We start from the raw sequence: 19,616 nt of genomic DNA, 5'->3' as shown, positions 1-19,616 counted from the left end.
TTTTGTAGTTTCACAAAGATGCTAAAATATTACCAGTATTTAACTTCTGAAAGTAGGATTATGAAAAGCATTAAAGGAAGTATTTGTCAAGTTCTCGTTTTATAGTTGGCACGTGGTGCAGATCTCTATGTAGGATCTGAAGGGAATTCAGGAGCTCAGGCAGAGGAACATGGCATACTGAGAAGAGGAAGGGATCAGACACAACAGAGTTCAACTCTACCTGGCTCTCTCACTGAAACTGGTGGGCAAGTCAAGGAGCCTATTTCCTCACCTCTAAAACGGGAATAAGATGTATCCTGTCTGCCTCAAAAGGGTTTTCTGTGAGTGAACCAGCTGTGGTCGATAAAGCACAGAAAGAATTAAGGTAGTAGTAACTTCTGATATTATGGGAAAAGTGTTTTTAGAAAGTCCTTTCTCAAAAGTCAGATTTATTACTTACAGCCCTATAGGAAGCAAGAAAAAAGATATTGCTAGAATAACTGTGCTTCTAAATCAATAGCCAATGATTCTTACCTATTGGTGCGGTAATAGTGATTCTGCAGAGCACAGGATATACACTGATTTAACCGCTTTCTCTCAATCTCCTTCCAGCTATCTTCTGGCCACTTTCTCTTGATCTGCTTCTCCTCGTGTTTTTTCCCCACATATTCAGCATAGGTCTGAATACGATAGCTTTCTGCGTATTTGCTGGTATTGACAGCTACAAGAAAAAGAAAAAAATCATTATGAAAGAGTCTGACGTAGCCCCGAGGTGCCACTGAGGTAGTCAAAGGAGCCCTGGATTCAGGTCTGAGCTCAGACACCAGCTCTGACACTAAGAAGCCAGGTGGCCTTGGGAACATTCCTTGGGCTCACCAAGTCTGTTTCCTCATCTGGAGAAAAGAGAGAGTCATTACTCCACAGCCTCACCCACAGTGTGAAAGTGCTCTGTAAACGTAAAGAACTGTCATGCTGTAAGTAAAAGATTAATTTTCAAAATATTTGCAGGTAACACTGCTGCTTAAAAATTATTCATTTCCAGAGTAAGAAAATGAAAACAACAACAAAACAAAACTACTAAGGGAAAACTGTAAACCTTCATTTATTTTGTTAAAAATAAAAATGGCAATAAAAGCAATCTTCACTGTCAAATACTGAAGTTCTACCATATGTGTGTGTCCAGTGTTTTGCATACATGATGTCTAATCTTCACAATACAATTACAAGGGAGGAACTGCTTTTGCTGATGAGAAAGCAGGGGCACAGAAGTCAGGTGATTTACTGCAGGCCTTACCACGAGTGAGTGGCAGCAATGGGATGCAAAACCAGGTTACTTTGACCCTAAAGCCAGGGGCCTTTTTGCTGTTCTGCACCTCACTTCTGACTCTGCAAATACAAGAGATCCCCACAATGCCTAAGACATGCCTCTTCTCCTTCCGCTTTTAAAGACTGCTAATTCTCTGTAATGTGCCTCTGGCTGGCAGGAATACTTGAAAGCTGGATGGAGCTTATTCCCTCCTTGGTGTTAATGCTTAACTAAGGCCAGGTCAGTTTTGTTGCAATCCTTTGCTGTGTCCTCCTCAGAGGCCGGGGGGGGGGGGGGGGGGGGATGGAAAATGCTGGTGGAGTGGGAGTGAGGACCCATGGAAGGCCTGTGGGTGGATAGGCACCCACTTGCTGATTCTGGCTCATGCATTTTGAGCATATACTCTCCTAGCCCACTCACTGCCAACAGTTATTTCACACACTGGCAGTGAGACAGTAAGTGCCTGACCTTGCTGACTTGGTATCTGGGCAGCTGAAAAAGCACCTTACTGTTGACAGAGAATCCATATACCCAGTTCTAGCAAAGTTCTTGGTACAGAGTACTTCTCAATAAATATTACGTGAATGAGTGCAGGCAGAATGCAGCAACTGGTGATAAGCATGCAGTATTTGAGAACATCAGAACTGGACAAAGGACTCAATTATATTAGGGACCTGAAATCAGAGGGAAAGACAACTGTGTGAGAGGCAGATGTTCCACATATCCTACACTTGACACTTAATCTTCATTCCAAGTGGGCCAGATTTGCCTAAAACGTCTCAGCACAATAGTGGATTACAGAATGTCATGCCCTTAATGTTTAGCTACTTAAAGAGCAAAATAAAACTACAGAAAAGAAAAAAAAAAACAATTCTGTAAGAAACACAAATTATACTAAGAAGTTTGCTGCAATTTTCAAACATTCACTCTAGAGTTAAAGAGAAATAAAAAGAAAAAAGAACCATGAGGGTATTAAGGAACTTTCATAGTATACAGTCTCCCAAAGAAGTAGAGTAGTTACTGAAATGTGAGCTCAAAATAGTGTGCTCTGACTCACTCACAAGGAGATAAACAGGCATCAAATTCTGGAGACATGCTATTGACCAAAGTCACTCATATCAATCAGAGAACCACAGAAATAGGATCCTTTCTCGAAAACCTTATTCCTCGTGACAGTTGCTTTTTTCCTACTTTCAGTGGCCACATTTCTGACTTTTCCCCTCATTTATCTAACCACCCAATAATTTCCATATAAACAAACACCATCCATCTATGCTTCCATCTAGTAATTGCTCACTGTCTGTCCAGGGACTATGCTAGGTATTTGATAAAAAAGACACAATCTCCATCCCCTTAAACTCACCCTGTCACATGCAAGCTTTATGTAGAGTTGATTTCCCTATATACCTGAGACTACCTACTAAAACAGGTTAACCTACCAAAATGATACACAGAGAACCCATAGAGTCTACCATCATTATTCTGTACTGACTGTTGGTAAATGAACACTTCCTGGATTTTCCTCTTTAAGTTTCGTTCCTATATCCAGCATGTTCATTTTGCAAATGTCCCCAAAAGGGATGACATCTGCAATAATCCCTCTCTCGAAATTAACTTGGACTACACCAAGTAAAAGAGTAGGCCTGAGTCAGTATTCCCCATGAAAGCAAAGGTGATGACTGGATCACAAAGGAGCCAAGATGACCTGTTTAACAGTGTCCAATTGTTTCCAATAATTTCACTCTCAGTGCCATGGACAAATGTTACAAACAACCCTCTAACCTCGGAAGGGGAATTTATTTGAGCACATTTGGAATTAGGATTGCTTAAAAGGGAAAACAAATAACAATCCACTTTTCACTCCTGGCCTTCACATGGCAATAATTTACCAGCATTCCTTCAAGTCCCAGCAGCTTTGCAGCTCTCGGCCTTTAATCTGGAAGCTAAGTTCTGGCTCAAAGCCACCCTTCTAATGGATGAATCAGCAAAATGAATTGGCTGTCAGCTGTGTCCTCCAGTGATTCCAGCTTGCCTGTCAGAAGCAACGTGTAGTCAGCTGCTTGGCAACACTAACCTTTTCCAAATTTGTCAGGGAAATGATTCAAGGCCATCTTTTGGTCATGCCACTTGGTTAAACCCACTGGGGAACTAACGCTGAGAGTCCTCCCTGTTTCCTTATAGGTGAGTGAGAGCAGTTCCTCCCACATAATAGTCTCATCCACTCACAGCTTCATTGTACTAAGTCCACTGTCTCTTGACACTCTGCACACATTTTAGCATTTAATCTTCACAATAACCCCACAAGGAAGGGATATTCTAGTCATCACACAGATACTGAGACAGAGCATCAGGGAAGCTAAGCAGCTTGCCTAAGATCTTGTAGAAGAGCAATAAAGCTGGTTTGGAACGAAAACGGGTCTTTTTTTTTTATGTAATATTGCCACAGATCTGCCATATATTTGTGTGCATTTATGTATTTATTGGATGAACAATTATTTTGTAAAATGATTCTTTTAGAAGTTTTAAAGATTTAAAATGTTTAGATTTTTTCTTTCTAAAAATTAAGAACTTTCCATTACTGTCAAGCTAAGTCTAAGTTGATAGATACATTATGTTTAAGGACAAGAAGACGTAACACCAGATGTAGATTCCTTCCTAAATTGATCTATAGATTTAATGTAACTGCAGTAAAAAAACATAAAAATAAAAATCCCAACATTTTAATAGAACATTGGAAAAAAATTAAATGAAATGAGAAACAAATCTGCAGAAAACAGAGCAGTGGTAGCCAACAGCAGGAGGAGGTCAACTACCAAGGAGATGAGGGAATTTCAGGGTGATGGAACTGCCCTAATATGTTGAGTGTGGTGGTGATTACACTTGTTGAAATGCAGAATTGTTCAACAAAGAGGATACTTTTATTGTATATAAGTTATACCTCAATTATTCTGTGGAATTAGAATGGTTGATTCCAAAATTTAAATGGAAGAACGGGCCAACAATAACCCAGACATTTCTGAAGAAGAAAAGAAAGGGGGACTTGCCTGGGTAGCCAAACAAGCTTATTGTAAAGCTACAGTAATTAGGCAGTGTAGTTCAAAGACAAACAAAGTGACCAATGGCATAGAGGAGCCTAGAAACAGACGTATGCATCTGTCAGAGTTTGCTTTAGGACAGAGACAGCATGACAGAGAGTGTGGGAAAGGAAAATTGGAAAAATTGTTTATCCATAGGAAAAAAATGAAATTGAATTCTTACTCACACTATGCCAAAAAATCAACTCCAGATGGATGAAATACTTAAATGTTAAAAGCAAACTTGAAAAGAAAATATAAGTAAATATCTTTCTGAGCTTAAAGTAGGAACGAATTTATGAAGATATAAAGTGTTAAGCATAAGAAAGATAATAAATTTGGCTACATTAATAGGAAAACTTTTGTGCATTAGAAGACACTTTAAAGAGAGTGAAGACAATCTACAAAATGGAAGAAGATATTTGTAACATATGCAACTGATAGAGTTGAGCACCAGCATACATAAAGACACCTACACATCAGTAAGAAAGCGCCCAGAAAAATGGGCAAAAGACATGAAAAGCATGCATAGCCATTTCACACAAAAGGAAGCATATGACAATAATTATATCAAGAAATGTTCAACCTCAGGAAACAAGATAACATGTTGTAGATTTGTAGTGGGAGGGAGAGAGCGAAAGGGAAAGGGGAGGAGAAAGAGGGGTGGATGAATACAGGTGGGGAGAGAGATAAAAAGAAGTAACACAAAAGGAAAAACCAGGAAATGATCAGCACAACATTTGGAAGAGTGGTTGCCCCTGGCAGGGAATCAGGAGGGTGGGGTAGGGTAGGAACAACAGGTAGATGTAATTTATTGGCAATATGTTAGTTCTTTAGTTGAGTGGTGGTTTCCTAGATGTTCATTACATCTCAACCAAACAAATTGTTTAGGTTTCTGTTGTCTACCCTGTCCAATTAAGAGCCATTTCCAATACAGACTGTCCAAATACAAAGGTCTATGAAAGACGAGGTTAGTTATTTCAGTGTCAATGTCTTCTGTGGTACGCATCTGCCCCTGAATGGTCCAAGTAGTGTAAATGAGCACTGCTGTTGAAATGCCAGACTTCTCACACCTTCCCCGGGAAGCTAAGGTCATCTGTACACAGCCAGTTTATCAGACAGCTAAAATCAGTTCATGGTAGCAAATGCTGGGAAGAGGGTGGGGGAGCACTTAGAAAAATGCAGGACACACCAATATGTCTGCATTTTTTTACAACGGCTATCCTCAACCAACATCCTGTTCTCAATTTCTAAGGAGATTACTTATATTCTTATTAATCCAATGTCTACAAGAAAGAGAAATATTTATTGGATATGTACTCTGCCAGGCACAGAAAATCCTGTAAATATTATCTTGACTTTATAGACAAGGAAACTGAGGTTCAGAAGAAGTGACTAGCCCAAGGTCCCAAAGATTATAAGTGGTTGGGCTGGGATGCAAACCAAAGCCTACATTCTTCTCATGACACGACATGCACTGAAAGGGTCCTGGATCATATCATTTAGAGTTAAGACAGGCATATATACCTGCCTCCAAAATGATTAGAGCCTGTCCATCTCTCCACACAACAGTTAGAGAAGGAATCTACCTGGTATATTAATCCCACCACCAGAAGTGACATGTGCCAGCGTGGCCTCTGCCAGCTTTGCAGACCCAAACCCTACTCCCCATACACCAACATGGGCTTTCATGCTCAACGGTGTCTGCTTCAGATGCCCATAACCTCCTCACTTCTCTTACAGCATCTGGCCTGGCCCTGCACTACTTTACTGTCATTCCAGGTTTTCACACCATGCCAGCATGACACCAAATGTTTTGTGTTTGCTTATTTATTTAAATATGAACATAATGGATACAATGTATTCTCATGTCCCATAAAATTTTAATCAGATTTTGGTTTTCAACAGCATGACCACTTTTCCACTTTTATCAGATAGGGAATGAAGGGTTTTATTTTGAATTCTACAAAGGAGCAAACTTTAAAATCTTTAAAGAAAGGAGTTAAGGCGAAACAAAACCAAACCACACCAACCTAAAGGTCACTATGAACATTTTCCTCTGTTCAAAAACCTGACTCGGGATGTATTTCTCCTCAACCCATGCACAAGTCTCAGCAGACACTGAGGTGCAGGCAGGAATGGGCAATCTAATAGGAGCATGATGAAATATAGGTATTCCCAAATGTGCCAATAGGCAAAAGTGGGCAGGCCAGCCCAGAAAATGAGATCCTATGTTTTACCCTGTGCAGTCCATCCTTTCCCTACTGACGACATCCACTCTCTTCTGTAGAAAACCCTCAGAGTCTTCTAGATAAAAGTCCCAAATTGCTAGTATACTATGCAGGGCCCTCAGTAATTACTTCGCCCTCACCTCAGCTCTTACTCTTTCCCCATATTTACCCAACAGGCCCAGTCGCCCTTTGAGGAAGGGACCATGCTTTATTCATCTGTGTAGTGCCTGGGTTCTCCCAAGGTTTTTGGTGGGAAGATTATGGAAGGAAAGGGGGGGGGGGGGGAGAAACACAGCTTTTATATATGTTGGCAGCCTGTTCCTACTCAAGAGAAAAAAGTCTGAACTAGGATACATAGTCACAAAATATTCAGTTAAAAATCCCTGATCTAGTGGATGAAGAGCCCTGACTGGCAACAAGAGGAGGTGACTCTGATGCTAAAGAGCCGATTCCCTTGTGCAGTAACAGTCCCTACACATCACCACACCTGAGCCCGCAGCGATAAGGCCAATGGACTTGCCTCGGGTACAAGATGAGGATCATGGCTTGTGATTCCTTGTCCTTGTACTTCCTTCATCCTGTGTGTACTTCTCCAACAAATGGTAATTTTTAAAAAAGTACTGAGCCTGACAGAGTGAAAACTAAGGCAATGAAAGAGATCCAAGCCCCATAAAGGAGACAGATGGAAACAATGAAGTAAGAAGCCGAGGCAACTTGATTCATTCATCTCTGCTTTCCCAAGGTATCCACTATAGCACTGATTCTGAGGGGGCACCCAAAAAGGAAATGAATTAAGGAAAAGGAAGCAGACCAGGCTTCCAAATATGTAAAGTGCAGAGCATTCTAGCAAGAGAAGCTGGTGTTTACAAACACCTTCCACACACACCCCTCACTGGTTCCTTACCACAGTAAAGGTGGGTGTTACTGACAAGGCTGAGAGAAAACTCAACTAGCACCCAGTGAGAAGTGGCAGAGTAGGTGTAATACTGGTTCTGCCACCTACAAGTCATGCCTATGACTCTGTGTTCTCTCCACATCATGTCCCTCAATTAAAGGAAGACAGGCACTCATTTTAATCACTGTCCAACACCTCATTCTACCCCACAGTTCTCTAATTAAGGTCAAAGAAGTAGCAAAGAAAATACTCTTTATAAACTGGACAAAGGCTGACATATAGATATAATGACATTTACTTGAAGCCTATAATATAAAAAAGGGAGGTAAGAGAACAAAGTAGGAGAACCAAAGGTTCTGAGGCCCCAAAGACCTAGGTTCAAATCCTGCCCAAATCTTGACCTTGCCTGAGGCAAGTCATCTGCCTTCCTGGGCTTCTGTTTCTTTATCTGTAAAATGAGTATATCTACCTATTTTATAAGAAAGAGCAGAGAATATGTATGCAAAGCTTCTAGCATAAGACTGGCACATAGTAGATGCCTAATTAATGAGACTACTGCTGTTAAATCACAAAACATAATTCCGACAAACAGCACTATGCCCGAGTCAATATAAGACATTCTACAGAGACAGACTCAGTGAGCTGTAACTCGGTGAGCTGCGCCTGGAAGTTGGCTGGTTCCTGGGCGGGGGGGAGGGGGGTGGTCTTCCTGAGTTCCAGTGTTGGAGATTAGAAGGCCTTCGTGTACAGAAGTGAGGAGGCTTGATATACCTAGGTCTGTAATAGTTCATGGAATACAGCTATCATTTAGAATTGGGATGCAATCTAGCAAAATCTTTCCTATGTAAAAATGTGGAAATAAAGTGGAAAATATAAAAAGCAATATATCAACCATACTCAACATGTATAAAATCAAAAAGTCTGAACTATAATTTTTCAAAACTGTACCAAGATCAAAATTAGTCAATTAATTTCTACTAAGTCTACTGACAATGCAATAGTCTGCTTTTTAAACAGTCATCATCATTCATTTATTTAACAAACACTGGTCCTAGGTACTGGGGTGTGGCAGAAGGATAGAGACATTCCCTACCCTGAAGAAGCCCACATCTTCTAGAGGAGAAGGAATGGAAAGGAACGGACTGTTAAAGGAACACCAGGCAGGTAAGAATCAAGGTGAGAAATGATTTTAACCTGAGGAGGGCAGGAGGGAAGAAGAGACAATAAATACAAGATATTAAAAAGTTGAGTGTAAGGGGAAAAGGCTGCTATTTAAGTGTTAAATTCCCATGGCCTATAACAACTGCCTTAGCATTTAATGAATGATGTCATTAAGGAACATTGCTTCCATTAACCAGACTGGTGGTATGTGTTTTTTTCTTTTCATGATTATAAGCTGAAAAGTCAATGAAAAAACAAAGCTGCCATTTATTGATTACTTACTATATAACAAGAATTATGCTATTTTATAAATGTACTTAGTTCTCAATTGTTCATTTATTTATCCATTTGTTTATGAATACAGATACTGATGCATTAAATTCTCATTTGTTCACTTACTCATCTATTCATTCAGTCATGAACAAACACACCATCTTCTAAGACTAGGCAACTGGAGCTGTGAGGGTGAATCAGAAACACAGTCCTTGTGTTCAGTAGGGAGGCCAAGACAGTGTACAGAGCTCCACGTGTGCTGAGGCTTAGAAAAGAGCAGTGCTCCAGGGTTTCCAGTGGAGAGCTGATCAAACCTAGGACATAGGACTGTTTCCCCAAAGAAATGACATTGGGGTCTTTCCTGAGACTTGCAGGTTGGGAGAGTAACGGTGTTAAAATCACTGAGAGTGGGGAATTATGTTCTAGACCCGTGGTCAGCAAACTGCGGCTCACGAGCCATATGCGGCTCTTTGGCCCCTTGAATGTGGCTCTTCCACAAAATATCACATGTGGGCGTGCATACAGTGCGACTGAAACTTCATGGCTCATGCACAGAAGTTGGTTTTCGGCCTGGGTGAGTCTATTTTGAAGAAGTACTGTTGATATTTGGCTCTATTGACTAATGAGTTTGCCGACCACTGCTCTAAACCAAAGGAAAATGACCTGATCAATCTCTAAGTGAGGAAGCCCTGTCTTGATTGAGGAACTGAAAGACAACCTTAATGTTGGAGCCCTAAAGAGGGAGCAGAGAGGAACCCACAGTGAAGTTAGAGCGAGGACACACCACAGAGGGCCTCGGCCATGCTAAGTGCAGCAAGAGGCCCCACAGGGTTATTAGTCTGTGCACTTCTACATCACTGTGGGTGAGGGGGGAAGAACAGTAACAGGAATGGAAAGGCACCGAATAAGAAAAGAATTCCTAATGGAAATAGGAACACAGGCATTTAATCATCATATAGATGGGGAAGAGCAGGCACAGGGCCTGGGAAGCTGCAGGCTGAAAAGGAGCAGGACTAGCCCAGAGAAGACGGTGTTAGAGAGCTCAGGAAGGGAGAGATCAATGGACCTGTCACAGGTAGAGCAGAGGGTCCAGTGGTGCTATGGTACAGAGGACACTGGGGAGCTCAGTAAGAGTAAGCTCGGCACTAAGAGGGAATACCACGTAGGATGAGAGTAAGAGGAAACAGTGGCAAGGAGGGTGGATGCAGACCACTTTAATTTGTCAAAGGAGAGAAATGATCAGAAGCAAAGACAAATTGGGGGTCTCAGGAGTTCTTCTCAAAAGATGGAAGGGATCCAGCAGGTTTTCATGCCCTTGGAAAGAAGTTCCTGGGAGGGCCCAGGGGTGAGGGATAGTGCAAGGCCCCAGGGAGGAGCTGTGTGGGATCCACTTGTGAGAGAAGGGAGGTGTGGGTGTAGAGCTTTGTGACCCTGGGGGTACGAAGCTGCGGCCTGGAAGTTGGCTGTTCCCTGGGGGTGTTGGAGGAGGTCTTCCTGAGTTCCAGGGTTGGAGATTAGAAGGACAAAAAGAGAGTAAAGTCCATGGGCTATTTACTTTGAGGACCCTGCCTGAGACAGTGGCCTTCTTTGCAGAGTAACCAATCTGCCCATGCTCTTTTTCTCCTCAAATCAACCCCTCAAGGTGGGCAGTAGCTCTATTTTTACTCACACAAGAATAGGCTGAGAGAGGTTGAGTAACCTGCTGAGGGCCAAAATAACTAATTGGCAGAGCTGGATTTGAGTCCCGATCTCCCTATGGTTTTGATGACTACTTTAACCTACCCCTCAAAGCTGTCAACTAAACAGCTGCTCTAAACCTAAGTTAAACAAACAAAAAAAGGTTTTTCACAAGTGCTGACATACCTCTTAAAAAGATGGGGTAGTGATGTGCATCAAGTAAGAAGGAATTTTAAAATGGACTCACACAGGAGCAGATGGAGTTCCAAAGAAGTTTAGAATTGGAAGTTGAGAGAGAAAGAGAGAAAACCTTTTTTTTTTTTTTTTTAATACGAAACACATAACTTAAAATAGGAATTGGGAAGCAATTCCATACTTAACAGTCTTGATGAACTTGACAGACAGCTGAAAGGCCTAAGCAATTTACAACATTCTTCACACTTCATGGGAGAAAATTAAGACTGATGTCTCAACTACACAAGAATAATTTAAAGCAAAATCAAAGCTCTCCTAGACTATGGGAAATGGCAGATCCTAAACGTCAAGAACACTGAATAATTCTTCTCCAGGGAAGGACACGTTTTTTTAGTTAGACTATTTTATGAGTATCTTTAAGGCTTACAAACATATCACAAAAGAGTACAAATAAGTAATAATCATGGTATAGAGAGGTCACCATGCATCAGGTGCTGCACTGGCTCTAATCCTAATACAGGGTGCCCCCAAATGTATACACACACTCTGAATAATTATAAAGGCAGTGCTTATTAAATTACATTTCATTTTCAAAACTGAGCCATCAACTGTTAGTGTATACATTTCCTGGGGGCACCCTGTATATTATTCTGTAATATCCTTACTAATCTTAACATATTCCCTTTCATCTCTAATTTTAGTTATACAAAATAGCCTTGTTTTGAATACGAATTTGAACAAATGGACAGGTTAAGTCACTTGCCTGATGTTACTGTGCTTGATGGTGGTAAATGGCACTCCAGAGGAGTGCCTTTTACGCTCTGATGGCAGCACAGTGTGCAATAGGTTTTAAATTGCAATAGCATCATCAGACAATACCCACCTTTACAACACGGACCCACTCTGATGTTTTCTATTCTGTTTCTTTCTCCCTCCTTTTTTTATACTGGTGTCAACCAGCACTGATTTCCTGGCTCACTAATGGGCCCTGACCCAAAATTTGAAGCACACCATAGCTCACTGACACTCACCTTTCAATATGGCATTTCTAGGCAACAATGTGCTTTGTGTTTTAAAAGGTTAATCAACAAAAGAACTTTTAGGACACAACCTATTCACCAATCAGAGTCCACATGTAATGAACTGCTGGAGATAGTGGTTGGGTCTAAAGTCAGAATTAAGCAGGGTTCTTTAATCTGGACTAGTTCTCGCTAACAAAGCTTTGGTTATCAGATACAAATACACACCAAATAAAAATGTACATCTCATACACCAAGACAATACTTTTGGACTACTTAACCTTGGCAGCTTGTGCAGCTGTTTATGAAGCACTGAATCCGCCACGATATTAATACTATTGTAATAAAACATAAGTTCACCATCTTTTTTCCACTTCCCATAATCAGGCTTACAAAAAGCTTGACAGGGCATCACATTTTCATACTGAAAGGTTTCAATAGTTGAAAGGCTTAAAGTCTGTTTATAAACCAACCAGAAATGGGAGATGCTGTGCTGTAATATTTGCACTTTCATTAAATGTCTCTCTGTGGATGTTTTGATGTGGTTTTCGTTTGATAAAAGAACTTACTTACACTTTCTGACTCAGCTTACTCATTAAACAACTGAAATCCCTGAGGAAAAGGAGAAGAAAAAATGAGAATGACAGGCCCTTATCAGCCAGGCAGGGCTAAGCTATCTCACGTGCAAGATGAGTCATTACCTTTGGGAAGGAGGGAATCAGTCACCCAAAAAAGGCCTCTCCCAACCTAGTAAGAAAGGAGTTACAGAAATTACGTATCAATTCCACATAGATGGGGCAATTCTGCTGTGATTCTCAAACCATTCCTTGCCACACCACCACTCTGGAACCAGTCAGTACTCTCATGATGGCACCATGGAGCTACCCTATGAACAAGTCCTCCTTCTGGTCCTGCCTTTCATCTCTTCCCCAACTCCTCACCCCTGAAATCCATCTATAGATGTAGAACATTCTGAAATCTACATCAAATGTCCACTCACCATTTCAGTGTCTCCAGGACATCCCACATATGATCTGTCACCACCAAAAAGGTTTGAAAAAATGCCAATACAACTTCATTTAACACTTAGGCCAGCTGCCTCTGTGCCCTCCTGGAACCCTAACTGGCACTGTGCCAGCCCTTTGTGGAGCGTAAATAGGTTAACAGCAAAAGGAATGAATCCTGCTCTTCAGAGTACAGGTTGCCTTGGGACAATGAAATGTGTTTGTTATAATTGGCAATGTTTGACTTTAAAAAAGAAGTATACAGAAAGAGTCACACACTTTTTCAATGGGGAAATAAATGAAGAATGATGAAGTTAGTCTTATTTTCTGCATCAGTTTTACTCTTTCCCTTTGCTGAGACGATGTGCCCAACAGCTGATTTATTTCTCAGGTGGGTTCCATCTGCAGATTGTACACTAAAACCCTAAGGATTATCAAACCTCCCAAAAGGGCAGCACAAAACTGAACAAGAATTATTTTTTTATTTTAAAGTCCCATCTTGGCATTTAACACATTAATTCTACACTGGTACTATTTTTCGCCTTTTAAATTACCAACTTGCATCACTGTAGACTTCATGATTTTAGGAAAACTATGTCACCTCTTTATTTTCCTCACCCAAAATTTGTTTCCCTGTCATGGAAGGCCATTGCTACAAGCGGTGTTCAGGTCTGACATGAACACATTTAGGTGCCAAAGCAGCTTAAACAAATGCACTGACATTTCTCTAGTCAAACAAATACTTTATACACAGAGGAGCAGGAGAAGGAAAGACGAGAAAGAGGGAAAGTGGGACAGGGAGAAAGGAGGCAGGGAGAGCATGCCAGCATGAGAGTTTTTCCCATTTGATGAGTAAGTGCTTTTAGAAGGTGGCAACTCCCAAAATTCAGAGAACTAACAAGTTCTTCACCATTTGTGCACATTTAAAGAACCTGTGAAATTCTTTGCCAGCAGGAGAATAAGGAAATTTTTTTTAAAAAGTGATACTGACATTGTTCAGCTTTCCTATCTTCCAGTTGTTAATATTTCTAAGTTGTTACAAATATTCTTCTTATTTTCTACATCCTAAGGTGAAATTAATGTAGACCTTTTTGTCTATTTAGACAATGCAAAATAAACTGGTTAGATTTTTAGAAGTCATGTCTTGCATTTGAAAACATTTACATACAAATAACCAATACAATGGCAAGTGTTATAAAACTGCTACATATTAAAGAATTTTGGGATATTTTATAAGATTGTATCTTAAAATTCCCAATGATGTAAAGGTTTCCCACAATGTCAAAATACTCAACACAAATTAGGAATTTGAAAAACAACTTTGGAAAGTCAAGTATCTGCACAGTAGTACACAGAATGTTCAATAATGGAGCATTTGTGGATTAAAAAAAATACTCTCTACATTTATTTTTCCCTATAAAAATATTCCCATCCTTTAAATTATAACCTGAGGTCCCACATCTAATGCCTCTAACATAAGTCTCATTTTAAAGCATGTAAACTCAAGTATGTCTGTTTAATGAATGAATTTACTTACCCTGCCTTTGCATAGATATTATGATTTGATTTTTTAATTTCTAATCTTCACCCAAGGATATGTTTATTGATTTTTTTTTAGAGAGCGAGGAAGGGAGAGAAAGAGAGAGAAACATCGATGTGAGTGAGAAACATCGATTGGTTGACTCCCATACACATGCCCCAACAGGGGATCAAACCCACAACCTAGGTATGTGCTCTGACTAGAACTGAACCCACAAACGTTTTTGGTATATGGGATGACGCTTCAAGTGAGTCACCCAGTTGGGGCTCTATGCTATAATTTTAATGAAGAAAAATATGTATATGTGACAGCAACTTCCCTGGGACCCAGATGTAAAGCTCCACAAACCACATTTTTCCAGTGAGCTCACAGTGTCCCAGCCCAGTGCCTGATTAGGACAACAATTAGAGTCCTTCACCAACAGGAAAGAACAAGCTAGACTTGCTTCAAAGCCTACAACTTGATCCTTCTGTCAAAACCAAATTGATGTCTAGGAAGTCCAAGTTACAGACTCCGCTGCTAAATAACAGACTTAGTGAGATAATCCACAGGTTTGAGTCACAAATGAAATCATTTTTATTACTATAAAAAGGAACATATTTTCATTAACTAATTCTCATCTTGATTTGGGAGCCAACTGTCCAGCTATTACATTTAAGTGATATACAAATGAGAACAGAAGAGACAGCAAATGTTAAAATGCAGGCAGAGGCATGAAAAATAAAGAAGGAAGTCGGCTGGCAGAGCCAAGTTTATCTGCTACTCCACCCTGAGTGTTCACAGCCAAGAGCTGATAGAGGGCCTTTTGGTAAAGTAGGTAGAAAAAAGCCCCAGGACTCTCAGGTTGCCAGGCAACATGCCACATTTTATTAAAGCAGGAGCGGTGAGAATCCTCAGGGGGCTGGCTGGAATGCTGTGTCATGTGTTCTCTCCCAGGCTCACAGCTGGTCACCTCCCCTTGCACAGTCTCTCCCCATAAATATGCTCTTGCGAGACTGCAGGAGGAAGCGGCTACCTGAATGTAAACCGAAAATCAAGGACAAGGAGCAAAACACAAGCCAACTGGGGTTTGTTCTTTTTCCAACTTAAGCCAGAGTGCAGCCAGAATTCATGGCTGTTGCCAAAAAGAGCACAGGCAGACCCTGTGCTTGGTTCTCCAGAAGCCTTGACTAAATGCTGTCTAGATTATACATAAAATAAAATAAAACTTTGACTGCTTCATTATTTAAAAGATTTTAATAAACATTGTATGAGCAGAATGGCACAGTGGGATGAGTGTGCACTTGAGGGAGACAGTTCTACCACTGGACTACCACTTCACCTCCCTGGACAACTGCTTTCTTATCTTTGAGCTGAGGTGCTTTCCATAGTTCATTTCAGGGAAATCAAGCACTATGGAGTTGCAGCAGCATTGGGGGAGAGGGAACAGAGACTAAAGGAGAAAACTGTTTATTCAAAATTACCCTTGGCCCTGGCCAGGTAGCTCAGTTAGTTAGAGTGTTGTCCCACTATGCAAAGGTTGTGAACCTGATCCCCAGTCAGGGCACATACAGGAGTCAACCAATGAATGCATAAATAAGTGGAACAACAAATCGATGTTTCTCTTTCTCTCTCTCTGTCCCTCTCTGTCTCTCACCAATCGCACACCCACCCCACTTTCTTTCTCTAAAAATCAATAAAAACATATCCTCAGGCAGGTAAGGATTAAATAAGAAAATTGCCCTTTGAAAATTCCCTTCCAAGGCACCACACTGGCCCCCAACACGTCCCTCCAGTGTTGGAACACACTGCTGTTTCTGCTCTTTCACACCAGAGGAAAGATCATGTTACAGAACACAAACTCATGCAAGCACACATGGTTTCTAAGCAGTGGAATGCTCAAGTACATGCAGAATGAGAGAACTGATATTCACATGGGAAAAGCAGATCCATATCTCCCATTTCATCTCCGACTCACTTGGACACCTGCTTTCACTGAGTGGAGTGACAAGCAAAACCAGTTTCACTACTGAAATAATAATTTCCCCAAAGGGGCAAATCTGAATTAATACTTTGAATCAAACTTTTCTGATGCAACTATAGTTGGAACCTAGTGAATATGGGGTGGGGAAAAGTAGGCTTACAGTTGTGAGTATGCAAAAGAGTTTATTCTTGTGTTATTATTTATTATTTCATTATTTGTATTACAGCTATAAATCTACTTTTGTCAATCTCTGTATACAATCCATACCTTTGTGCCTATCCTCTGATCATACACACCCTAGCTAGTTCTTTGAAGACAAAGAATGAGTTTTAGTACATTTTACATCACCAGTGATATTTCTCCAGGAGAGAACATTTAACACAGCTTTCAACAGACCTGTGCTTGCAATTACTACAAGCCACTGAATAACCATGGCTTAACTTCCCAGAGCATAGATTTTACTTGTGATCAGGGAGGAAAAGTTAAATACTTAATCTGGTCATTTAACACATTTTAATATTAAAATAAAATAGATGTATTTTAGAGTTGAATTTTTTAAATTTGCAGGAATGGTTTAAATAAAGACTGCAGAGAAATTCCAACTTGTATCCCCTCCCCTACTGAATCTCTCCCCCCTACCCCCACAACACCTGAGCTTTCTAACTGCTCTCCTTTGGTGTTGGGATGCTTAGTGAAAGCTTAAGAATAACTTCCTCCCACAGACACAAACAAATCTCCTAAATGTTCAACAGCAAGGGAATAGCTAAATAATTATGCTATTCATATTCATTAAAAATTATACTTTTCAATGGGATAAGTATAATATACCTCCCACAGAAGCTTGTAGTAATAAATATTAGCTGAATGAGTGATCAAGTCTCCTTCCTGATAAAGTGATAACATCAGAGAGAGAAGAAAACCCCACCTTCTCTTCTTGGCAGTGAAGTGGTGAATGTAATGTCCTCATAGAGTAGTTTACACAGACAATTTGTACTCTAGACTCACTAACGACACTCATGGAGCTGTTAGGAGCTCTTTATGACTGAATGCAATCCTGGAAAGAGCTGACTGGTCTGAGAAAGGGGTAATGCAATATCTATGAATGTATCATGTATAAGCAAGGGAAGATGAGGGCAGCTTAAACTGAGTGGGTATGCTCTCAGACTTAAATAAATCTGTCTGAAAGGGATTATAATCCCGCATGTCAGTGGCCACAATGGGAAGGCGAGAACCCTGTCCTTTAAGCTCACATCCTGGCCCTAATTCACTTGACAAGTACTTCTTGTCCCAGGGAAGTAGTTCCCTTGCATCAGTAAGCTTACCTATCAAATGGTCTGGACCAACGACTAGGTAAGTTTTGAGCACCAGGGACACCTGCACTAGAGCTACAGTCATCAGTTCGTGAGGTTACATTCCAGGTAGTGCACACTGTCAAATGCCGTACACTCTGCTACCCTTACTGTATAGAGGAGAAACCTGAAATCTGTTGAATGACTTGCCCAAAGTCTTATAGCTGCTACAAGGAGAATAACCGGCATTCAAACCCAAAGTATTTCAGTCACTCTACCAACCAAAGAAAATGATGTCAAGGAAACTACCATGCACTGGCCACCTACTCTGCTAGCTGCTCTCTGAAGCAGGGAACACAGGGCCATGGTGTCAATTCTTCCTATATGCCTTCTTCGGCAGACAGGTCCACTGTCTGCTGAATGAGAACGGGCTTAGAGATGCTCATATTCTTTGACATAGTAATTTCTTTTAGGAAAACAGTATGTGAAAGCAATCTGAAATGAGGACTAATTTTTAATGAACAAAGATGTTTGAAGATCAAAAATACATACATACATATATATACCCACACATACATATACACATACATACACATACACATTTAAAAAAGCAAAAACAAACGTCCTACGTGTTCAACAGTGGGGGAAAGCTAAATAATTATGCTATTCATAGTCATTAAAAATTATGCTTTTCAATGGAATAACAACCAAACAATAATAATCAATAAATTTTCTGGCTAGTTATTTGGACAAAAGTAACTTGAAATACTTAGCTCATGGTTACATTCATTTAACAAATATTTGCTGACCACCTACTATGTGCCAGGTACCTTTTTAGGCATTAAAAATATATTCAGAATAAAAATCTTTGTCCTCCTGGATGGTAGTTGTATGGGTATGTTCACTTCGAAATAATTCATTGAGCAATACACTTCTAATACATATACTTTCCTATTTCTATGTTAAACCTCAATTTAAAAGTAAAAAAGAAAAAGAAAAAAGCTTGACTTCATGGAGTTTACATTCCAGTAGTGGAATACAGATACTACTTAAAAAGGTAACATACATTGTGTATATACAGTGCTAAGGAGAAAAAGAAGAGCAGTGAGTGCTGAAATGGGAATTGTAATTTTAACTAAAGTGGACAGGGAGAGTCTTAGTAATAGTGTTGTCAAATACAAATACAGGACTCCCAATAAAAGCTGAATTTCAGATAAGCAAGAAATTTTTAGTATATTTCATACAATATGTGGAACTTTTAATTGCAGAAATTATAAAAGAATAAATTGATAGTTGTTACTATGGGAAAATGTAACATTTTCATGTAGCAAAATAGACTATATTAAGAAGTACAAAATAAATTGGGACAAATATTTGCAAAATACAAAACCCAGAATGAATCTCTTTAAACTTCAGTTTCCTCTATAAAGTGAAGGGGGAAATGGTACCTGCATTTCATAGAGCTGTTATAAAGATTTCAGAACAGCATCTAGTATCTAATAACTAATAGCTCTCTAAATGTTAAAAATGAATAATAATCATAAAAGAGTGTACTTACAAATCAATAAGAAAAGCACACAACTCATAAAATAAGGACCAATTAAACTTTTCAAAATAATTCTAATGCTGCTTTAACAATACATAAACTAAAATTTTAATGACATCCGTGCACAAGTACTACCCAGTGTGTGTGTGTGTGTGTGTGTGTGTGTGTGTATACATATATATATTCTATATAATAAAAGCCTAATATGCTAAGTGTCCAGTAGTCTGGTCATCCATTCAACCTATCAAAGTGTAATATGCTAATGATATGCTAAGGCTGCTCAACCACTTGCTATGATGTGCACTGACCACCAGGGAAGATGCTCCAACTGGTAGGTTAGCTTGCTGCTGGGGTCCAGCCGATCGAGACTGAGTGAGACGGGCCGGACAGGCCCTGGAGCCCTCTCGTGGTCCCTCCCCGGCTGGCCAACCTCCCACGTCCCTCCCCGGCCCCAACTGTGCAGT

The 19,616-nt window shown here is 40.2% G+C and overlaps 1 protein-coding gene across 5 annotated transcripts in view; it reads right to left on the bottom strand.

The window, feature by feature from the left end:
* The window catches only part of PARN (poly(A)-specific ribonuclease), a 172,641-nt gene that overhangs the window by 49,676 nt on the left and 103,349 nt on the right, over window positions 1–19,616 (bottom strand). For all 5 annotated transcript variants that reach the window (XM_036308969.1, XM_036308968.1, XM_036308967.1 and 2 more), the window contains one exon: window positions 514–700. In XM_036308969.1, the coding sequence (XP_036164862.1) occupies window positions 514–700 (187 nt within the window). The remainder of the gene's footprint in view (window positions 1–513; window positions 701–19,616) is intronic.

The sequence above is a fragment of the Myotis myotis genome, unplaced genomic scaffold, assembly GCF_014108235.1.
Source record: "Myotis myotis isolate mMyoMyo1 unplaced genomic scaffold, mMyoMyo1.p scaffold_m19_p_5, whole genome shotgun sequence".
NCBI lineage: Eukaryota > Metazoa > Chordata > Mammalia > Chiroptera > Vespertilionidae > Myotis > Myotis myotis.
The sequence above is the reverse complement of the archived record's forward strand: the minus strand, read 5'-3'. Positions and strand labels throughout refer to the sequence as shown.